This window comes from Cololabis saira, chromosome 21 (genome assembly GCF_033807715.1).
Source record: "Cololabis saira isolate AMF1-May2022 chromosome 21, fColSai1.1, whole genome shotgun sequence".
Taxonomy (NCBI): domain Eukaryota; kingdom Metazoa; phylum Chordata; class Actinopteri; order Beloniformes; family Belonidae; genus Cololabis; species Cololabis saira.
In genome coordinates this window covers 32,802,023-32,812,215 of record NC_084607.1, presented here as the reverse complement: position 1 = coordinate 32,812,215, position 10,193 = coordinate 32,802,023, and the positions used below count along the sequence as shown (strand labels likewise).

The 10,193-nt window shown below is 40.8% G+C and overlaps 1 protein-coding gene across 3 annotated transcripts in view; it reads left to right on the top strand.

Moving 5' to 3' along the window:
• Nucleotides 1-343: 343 nt before the first annotated feature.
• LOC133422187 (zinc finger protein 239-like) overlaps nucleotides 344-10,193 on the top strand; it is a 31,073-nt gene continuing 21,223 nt past the window's right edge. For 2 of the 3 annotated variants that reach the window (XM_061712131.1, XM_061712129.1), the window contains exons 1-2: nucleotides 344-434; nucleotides 554-720. In XM_061712131.1, coding sequence (XP_061568115.1) covers nucleotides 589-720 — 132 coding nt within the window. In that variant the 5' untranslated portion in view covers nucleotides 344-434; nucleotides 554-588. Of the gene's footprint in view, nucleotides 435-550; nucleotides 721-10,193 lie in introns of all 3 variants that reach the window. The other variant, XM_061712130.1, reaches the window with a different exon arrangement.

The window sequence follows — 10,193 nt, the reverse complement described above, 5'->3', positions numbered from 1 at the left end:
GGGACGTTACGAATGTGACATGAAAACCACATTTCCCAGCATGCCACAGTAGTCAGGGGCATGCGCAGTAGCCCCGCGGCAGTCGGACGCGGGAGGTCCGCGGACAAATGAATGTTGTGGCTGTTTATTAAAATAAAGGCTTCGGACCAAGATAACGCCTCGTCTGCTGATTAAAAAGACAAAACAGACAACACGCACAGGTCGCCATCTTGGCTACCGGCCCAGTGTTTTCCAATCCTGCTTTACTAGGCTGCGAGTGACGTCAATGCGTTTTCTCAAAACAACGACTCTGATTGGCTGAAACGAAACAACGACTCTGATTGGCTGAAACGAAACGCTCCTCCCGAGAGATGCGGAAGTCGAGCGAGGAAAAAAAATTAAACAGTAAAAGAAGGTGGTTCCGTGAATCCAGTCCATACCGACGCTACCAAGAGGTGAGTTACTGTTAGACTCTATTAAACACTAGAGTGAATACAGCGCTGTCGGGGGGAGAACATTTCCCTCAAAATAGACAATTATGTCTCCGGTACGATAATCCTACATTTACCAGCAGGAAACACTCGAGTGGTGGTCACGTGTTTGGAGGAGATGGACCAGGATCAGAACCAGGATCAGATCCAGGACCGGGGTCAGATCCAGGATCAGATCCAGGATCAGAACCAGGACCAGGACCAGGAGTCCAGCAGGACCAAAGCGGACTCTTCCTCCGCTGGTCTGCAGGTCAGTGTTCAGGTCCACGTTCCTCCTCGGTCTTTCTGTCTTTGATTTGATTTTGCACAAGCATGAAACAAACGGTACATACAACAATATAAAAAAGAGCAAATTACGATGCAGTGCAAGTTCGAGAAGGAGCTGAAGGAAGCAAAGCTTATCTTAAGTTCAGCTCCCCCTTACATCGACACACAGCATACAATACAATTATAGATAAAATACAATTACATAAACATATATATAAATATATAAATACGCACATATATATACATATTACACACACACATATATATGCACATATACATGCACATATATTCACACATTCGTACATATATACATACATACACGCACACACAGTTACAGACACCCATACAAATTTCAATTCCATAAGAATATTTATAATCTATGAGTCAATGCAATACGAATGAATATAAATAAAACCCACATTACAAACATGATAACTAAATAAAGTCCTGTCTAAAAAAAAAAAAATAATAATAAAATTAGCTGTCCAGTCCTTTGTAGCTGGCCAAGAGTGTTTTTTTTATACTTATTTTTAAATTGTTTTGAGTTAATGCACATTTTCATGTCCTCATCTAGTTTGTTCCACAACTTTACACCACAAACAGATATGCACATACTTTGAGTTGAATGGATGGTAAGCTGTTTAAAATTACAATTCCCTCTTAAATTGTATGTTCCCTCTCTAACCACGAACATTATTTGGATGCTGCTTGGTAACAATTTATTCCAGACTTTAAACATAATCTGACCCTTTTTTCATTTTAACTAAGTCCCATAATTTTAAAATACCCAATTTTAAAAACAAGGGATTCGTATGAGTAAGGTACCCAGCATGATGAACAATCCTTATGACTCTTTTTTGTAAAGTGCAAATCTTTTGTAAAGGGCTTTTATATGTATTCCCCCATACCTCAACAGAATAGGACAGATATGGATCAATAAGTGCCTAGTACAATATTTGAAGTGATTTCTGATCTAAAACATGTTTAGCTTTGCCCAGTATCCCAATACTTCTGGATAATTTAGAGCACAAATATTTTACATGAGGCTTCCAGCAGAGCTTATGATCAATTAAAACACCAAGAAACTTAATTTCATAAACTCTTGCAATTTTCAATTTCCAGACATACCTTTTGCTTAATTGGATGATTTCCAAATATCAGGAACGTAGTTTTATTCATGTTTAATGATAATTTGTTTTCATCAAACCAACACTTTAGTTTTAGCAATTCACTTTTGACCATCAATAACAGTTGCTGCAAATCTCCCCGGAGCATACAATATTTGTGTCATCTGCAAAAAATCACAGTTTTTAAAATATTAGACACTTTCAATATATCATTAATGTATGAAATAAATAATTTGGGTCTCAAGATAGATCCCTGTGGGACACCGCAGGCAATGTTCAAGCACATTTATTTGTAAATACCTAATTGGACAAACTGCTTCCTATTACTGATGTAGCTTTGTAACCAAGTGATTGCTACCCCTCTGACACCATACCGCTCCATTTTTTTGAGCAATATTCCATGATCAATTGTGTCAAAAGCCTTTTTTAGGTCAATGAAAACACCCACTGCATATTTTCTTTTATCAATGCATCCTGTTATCTCGTCCACTAGCTCCATTAGAGCCATGGAAGTTGATCTAGATCAGGGGTTTTCAATTCCAGTCCTCAGGCCCCCCTGTCCTGCATGTTTGAGATGCCACCCTGCTTCAGCACACCGTGATACAAGGAGCTGTGTCATCAACAGAGATGTAAAGACCTTGATGACAAGCTAATTAGAATCAGGTGTGTTGATGCAAGGCAACATCTAAAACATGCAGGGCAGGGAGGCCCGAGGACCGGAATTGAAAACCCCTGATCTAGATGATCTAAAACCGTACTGACTGTCATTTAGTAAGTTACCGTATGTTTGTCAATAAAATCATCCAATCTTTGCACAAATAACTTCTCCAGTATCTTTGAGAACTGTGACAGTAAGGAAACGGGTATATAATTTGTGAATAAATGTTTATTGCCAGCTTTGTATAATGGAATCACTTTGGCCAGTTTCATTTTTTCTGGGAAGGTGCCTGTTTTAAATGATAGATTACACATATGAGTAAGTGGATCAGCTATTCCCTCAATTATTTTCTTTATGAGTGACATTTTAGAGTTTAGAGTTTATTTTTATTTATTACAGGGACAATGCATATTAATGAACATATACATGTAAATATGCAAGATTATAGCCAACGGCTAATTTTCATCTTTAGTCCCTTCGGCAGGTTAATGTCAACAACATAAAATAATAAAATCAATAAAACAACAGTAACGACAAGTAGAACAGTTAGCTTCCATGGCCAGTAGGCAGGAGGAGCAATTACAAGAGAGAAAACGTGTCCTTAAAAACACAATAGGACAGAAAAGGAAAAGAAAAGCAAAAACAATGAAAAGTATAGTGGATCATGAAACATACAGGCCAAGGGTCAGGGGACCATACGAATTTCAGTAATATTTAAATGCTAAAATTAGATATCAAAGGGCTGATTAAAGTGCAGAGTGCTGAAGTGTTAAAGTGTTAGGTGCGTAATTATATTTGCAGATTGCCCAATTGCACAGTAAATATAAAGTGCTATTTTAAATGCACAATACTCAATACATATTACATTAATTACCGATAAATACCAGCAATGACAGTTTTATGGTACTGGGAGTACCCATTTTAGGAATATAAAGTGCGTCCTGCCTTGCACATAGCCCTAATACTTAAAAAGTCAATGAAGATATAAAAAATAGCGAAAATATTAATGGAGGAAGAGGGAGTTGTAGTAATGATAATAGAGCAGTGATGTTTATGTATGTACTCAGTAGAAGTTACAGATGGTACCCCAACAATTAGCTGACATTAAACAAATATACATGTTTAGGCACGGTTGTGGCAACAGTGTTGTTCTTCCAATAGCCAAGCTTTAAGATGTTTGGTAAAAGAGAACAGATTCGGGAGTTCACGTATTGTGTTTGGTATTGAATTCCAGGTGTGGGAAGCACGAACAGAAAAAGTGGCTTGGCTAAAGGCACTCTTTCTAAAAGGAACTACACAGTCACCTCTAGAACCAGCTCTTGTTGATCTGTTTGAATTTTTTTTCACAAAATCTTGTAATGGAGGAGGTGCTTTGCCATGGAGGATTTTGTAAATCAGGATAGCGTCGGTGTGTTTAACAGTGTTGTCCCAGCTTAAGCGCTCATGTTTTTTTTAATATCTGACAGTGATGGTACGTTTTTGGTTTTTTATCCAATACTTTCAGAGCTTGTTTATAAACTGTTTGAATCGGCTTTAGTCTCGTCTTACAGGCCGATGCCCAACTTGTTACGCAATAGGACATGTGTGACATGATCATGTCGATGTCATTCCAATCTGTGGAAGTTTTGTTGGTACTTCTACAATAGCAATAATTTCCATTTTATCAACAATTCCCAAAGATATTGAATCTGCATTTCTCTCGCCACATTCCATTTCAGCTAGTTTCTTTCCAGTATCTATTAAAACCATCAACCACCTCCTTCATTGTAACAATTTCCCTTCTCTTATCTGTAAAGTGATCAGACCATGTTTGATTTATTTGTTTATTTCTAATAATACTATTTAATATATTCCATATACCTTTTAATGTTGTTTTTATTCTTTTCTAATAATTTGGTATAATAATCCTTTTTGCATGTTCTCATAATAGTTAATAATTTATTCTTATATTTCATATATTTGAACTCTTCCACTTTCGTTTTATTTTTTATAAACAGTCTATACAAGCTATTCTTTTTTTGACATACATTTTGAAGCCCCTTGGACATCCATGGGTTTCCTGCATATCGGTTCTTGGTGCATAATGTTTCAGAGGGCAGTGCGTAGCATATAGATCTGTGAATGTATCTAAAAATAAGTTATAAGCCGTATCTACCTCCTCTTCATTATATACATTGGTCAAATTGTAATTGATTAGATCATTTTTTAAAGCAGCTATAGATTCTTCAGTCCTTATTCTCTTATATTTAATTTCCTTTTAATTCCCTCTTTTTTTTATATAATTACATTCATAGATAAGAAAGACAGGCAGGTGATCACTGTCATTCATCCAAATTCCACTTATACCTTTTACTTTCCATATTATTTGTAAAAAATATCAATTAGGGAGGCACAATGGGATGTTATTCTGGTTTGTTTAGTTATTGTTGGGAAAAGACTCGTACTATACATTATTTCAATAAATTCATCTATTGATTTATCCTTGTTTGGATTCAGCAAATCAATGTTATAATCCCCACAAATATAAACGTTTTTTTGTTTTGTTGAGATAAACAATCTTTCCATGATTGTGATAAAAGTGTCAATGTTGGAACCTGGTTTTCTGTAGACACAGCTGATGATTACATTTTTCCTTCTCACTAATTCTATTTCAATCGTAATACTTTCCATTGTATCATCAATAGTTACTGACAAGTCATCAAGAACCTTGTAAGAGAGACTTTCTTCAAATGAAACCAAGAGTGGAATAAGCGAAAGTACTTACTACAGCTGTACCAAAGTTTTACAACTTCAACAAAAACAGTAGGAATCCGGGTACAGAAAAAAAGTGGTAATCTTGTTGTTCCTATGTTTAACGCTGGATCCCCGGGGAACAAAGGGATCAGAACACAAAAAAAAAACGGCAATTAAAACTACAGATAACTAACATTAGAAATAAAACCGTGGGACCTAGTCCCTAGCCACTAAAATCAAGCAGCAAAAGTGCACAGTCTAGGTTGGATGTGACTGTGCTTGGAGTGTGCTAAGTATTCAGGCTCCTGCAGGTCCTGATACAGGTCAAACAGCTCCTCATGATAAAATAGCCATCTAAATTACACATCAAATTAAATTCAGTAAGAATATTAATAGTCTTTTATTAGAGTAGCTACTAGTGAGGTAGATATAATAGAAAAACATAATAGAGATAGAAATAGCAACAATATGGCATCAAAACTTGTGGCCACAAGAGGGAGGCAAATATGATCAATTAGGTATGAAGCGGAACATATTCCAATTATGTTTAAAGCACCAGGTGAAATAGAGAATAAACAGGTAACATCAGTATATTAGCCATATATAAGAGTATACGGGTCGCTCGTCATACTCAGTCCACTTACTGTCAGTACAGGTAAGGATACACTCAGTCTTCAGACTCCGTGGATGGTACAACAACCTTCTGAACATACTTCATAGCCTTTTTGGGATCAAGAAACTCCCTGTCCTCATCCTTATGAGAGATCCGGAGTCTGGCTGGGTATAGCAGACCGTAACGGACTCCTTTTCGTCCCCGCAACGCCTTCCGTGCGTCCGTGAATGCGGCTCTGGCTTTGGCAACGCTGGGGGTGTAATCGGGAAATATGGCAATCCGGTTCCCGTTGTAGATCAGGGGGACTCTGTCCCGGGCTGTCCTCAGGATCTCTGCAGCGTCTCCATCGTAGTGTAATTTGTCGATGATCTCTCGTGGCTTCTCCCGGCTTCCTGGGGGCAAGGGTGCTGTGCGAGCGGCCGATCTTAATGTCCTGGTCCATCTGCAGGACTTCGCTGATAACTTTAGAGACCGCTTCAGGGGAACTGGAGTCCGGTCGCTCAGCAATGCCGACTATCCGGATATTACCCCGTCTCATTCTCCCCTCCATGTCCTCGCATCGATCTTTTAGAGTTACCACCTGACTTTGAAGGCTGGTTACCGTGGTTTTTTAGCGAAACCACTTCATCAGACCACGTTGATAATCCACCCTTCATGTCCTGAATGTCTGCCTCCATATGATCCATTTCTCAGATTGCAGTCATATTGTTTGCGATTTCGGACCGCATTGCTTGAAGTTCTGCTTTGAAGGCATTAAAATCCTCGGCCAGTGCGCTTTTAAGTTCCTCCCTTTTATAGTTTTAGAAATCTCTCCCCTCAGGGAGGACAGGATGTCCGCTTTAATTTCTTCAGCGGTCATACCTGAACTTTTGGTCGGGGTGGGCGAGGATTGAGCCGAGTTACCTGGAGTCTGCGTACTCTGCCTCGTGGTTCTGGCAGACCGTGAAGCGTTACGGCCGTATTTATATTTTTGGAGCTTTTCCGCCATTCAGATCGACGTTAATCGCATAATTCACCGTTTGGTATCTTTATGGTGTCGTCAGTGAGCTTTTACGCAGGTCTTCATATAAAAATAGGTGTTTTAATAAGAAAATGTAATTGATTCTGCAGGAGCCCTGGACATGGCGTCTCACTCCATACCTTGCTCACTAGCGCCCCCGTTTATCGCTTTTTTAAGTCTATTAGCATATACATGTGATAAAAGCTTGTAATCCACACAGAGAAGAGTAATGGCCCTTTTCCACTAGTATCTACTCAGCTCGCTTCTACCCGCCACACCCCCGTCTTGTGCTTTTCCACTACGGGCCAAGGCGGGTGGAGCCGTGCCAAGCAGATACTTTTTCTGTAACCATTCTGCCGAGGTTCTAACCGGGCTGAGCCGGCACTATATCTGACGTCATCACCCTCCTCACCACTGATTGGTCGGGGGGCGGGGCCGTCATCACCCTCCTCACCACTGATTGGTCGGAGGGCGGGCCGTCAGACGTTTGAATCAGGAAGCGGGAGTCAGCGCGAGAACGGCTCGCCGCAATTTTATTATACAGCACAAACGTCTGTTTGGTGATCCAACTCTGAGGTGCAGATGTTCATAAACCTGGTGGCTGACGAGAGAATTAAAAAAGGGATCTAGAAAGACGATAAGGAACGATCAGATCCACAGGCGCTCTGTTTTACTCTCAGCCGCTCGTTGATTTATCATCTGCGCCGACACGAACAAAGGGGTTGCGCAATCGAGTACGTCACAGCAGCGTCACCCCAACCCACCCACTTCTCACCTGGCTGTGGAAAAACAAACGGGGACAAAGCGGGTGGAGGCGAGACGAGGCGTGACGAGCCGAGTCGGGCTGAGAAGTTACTAGTGGAAAAGCGCCATAATAGGCCTCCAATTATCTAAAGATAGTTTGTCTTTGTTAGGTTTGGGTATAAGTGTGATTATGCCCCGTTTCATAGTTGGAGACATAGTCGAGTTGCTTATACATTCCTTAAAGGCATCATGAATCAAATCTTTAATTTCAGTCCAAAAATGTTTTAGAAATTCCGTTGTAAGACCATCTGGGCCCGGTGACTTTCCAACAGGCATCTGTGAGAAAGCTGTGTCTAGCTCTGCTAAAGTGATTTCAGGTTCTGTTGTCATTTTCAAGTTATCGTCATTTTTTTTGGGGTCCAGCCTTTTATCGAGTCCAAGAAAGTGTTTGAATCTTGATCAGAAAACTTGGAGCAATATAAATCTGTTTTGCCATTCATCTGGAACTACATTGAAGTCTCCAGCCACAACAACTCTGTCTGTTGAAAAAACACTCTTCCAGTTATCAATCATGGTACCTAAATTTGTAAACAATCTCTTATTTTTGGCCCGGTTGTTAAACCCATATATGTTTACCAACATTTTTTTTATAATTACAGTCATTAAGTTCAATAATAATCATAATCATGAGCCAGTGGCCATCCGTGTCATGAACGTGATCGGAGAGAGAGGGGGGGGAAAGATTGCAGGTCGCGTACCGAGTGACTTGGTGTCAAAAAAGAAAACGACCTCGAACTAACAAAGTCAATAAAAACTGCAATTCTAAAAAAGCTGGAGGCCAAGTATGAATCTGATTCAGTGCGCAAATTAATGCGAAAGTGCACTTTCCTCGACCCTCGTTACCATGAGACTGACGATAATGCACTGGCTGAAATCAAGGCTGAATTACAGGCTGAGATCGTGAGCTTAGAGGGGCAAGCACCTGAAGCAGTGGAATCAGAATCCAAGAGACAGAGGCCCAACCCCAGCCCCCCGAAAAAACATGTCTCTGGGAACCCTCCTGCAAAAACGGCCCGCTGCAGCGGCAGGTCTACTTTTAAACGGTCTACGAGTAAAGCCTGATTTACGGTTCCGTGTTACACCAACGCAGAGCCTACGCCATCGATTTAATGTGTAACCATAAATCAGTTTTTAAGGTAATGTGAAGTGCGCCTGCCAAATCCTGTCGGCGCCGACATGATCTTAATTGATTTGTGCTGTTGTATTTGCACTTTTTTATAAGCTGCATTTTTTTGTTAATAAAAGTTGTTAATATTAAGCATGTTATGTTGCTATTGTTCAGTAATAGTGTTTGGTATACAGTTTCTGAACGGTGAAGGCTCAAGCCAACAGTTTGGTAATACCAATTGAGGCTTACGTCATCATTTTTAATTAGTCACGGTAATACCGTATACCGGGGTAAAATGTGGAGGAAGTTTGACGGTATCAAAATTTGGATACCGCCCAAGCCTACTCTCCATACACCTGGTGAATGTCCGCTCCCTCGCGAACAAGATGGATGAGCTACTTATACTCATCACTAAAACCTGGACTTTAGCAGATCTGCTGCCATTTGTTTCACTGAAACTTGGCTCAGTGATCTCGTCCCGGACAGCGCGGTGCAGCTGCCGGAATTTCAGCTCCTCCGAGCGGATCACAGCAAGGAACTTTCAGGCAAGACAAAGGGCGGTGGAATCTTCTTCTACATAAACAAAGGTTAGTGTAGGGATGTCACAGTGTTAAAAGACTCACTTATGGTGCTTTTTCTACTAGTACCTACTCAGCGCGACTCGACTCGCCGCGCCCCCGTTTTGCGCTTTTACACTACTGGAGGCGTGCCGAGTAGATACTTTTTCTGTATCTATTCTGCCGAGGTTCTAAGCGTGCTGAGTCGGCCCTGTATCTGACATCATAACACTACATGCCACCGATTGGTCGGGGGGCAGGCCCGTCAGACGTTTGAATCAGGAAGCGGGAATCAGAGCGGCTCCCTGCAATTTTATTCAACAGTTAATGGCAGCACAAATGTCTGTTTCCTGATCCAACTATGAGGTGGTTCATAAACCTGGTGGCTGAGGAAAGAATTAAAAAGGGATCTAGACAGGCGATAAGGAACGACCAGATCTACCAGGCATTTGGTCAATCTTCAGCCGCTCGCAGTTACCAGCTGACTTTTCATCAGCGCCGACACAAACAAACAAAAAAAAAAGCATCGCCGCTTGAAGCTTCTTTCACTCTCATTTTTGAACTTGATATCCAACACAAGTCACAGACCAAGCAGCACATATATCTCTTCCAGGTTCTACATCTTTAGTGTTGTGGTCTTCTCTGTTTAGATCACACAATCAAATACGCCACAGCAGCTTCGCTCCAACCCCGCCTACTTCTCATCTGGGTGTCTAGAAACAAACGAGGACAAGGTGAGCGGAGGCGAGACGAGGCGTGTCGAGTCGTGCTGCGCTGAGTAGGTACTAGTATAAAAGCGCCATTAGAGACACTTTTTGTGAACTGCAGGAATTTTCCTCCTTTGTTCTGGTCGCCG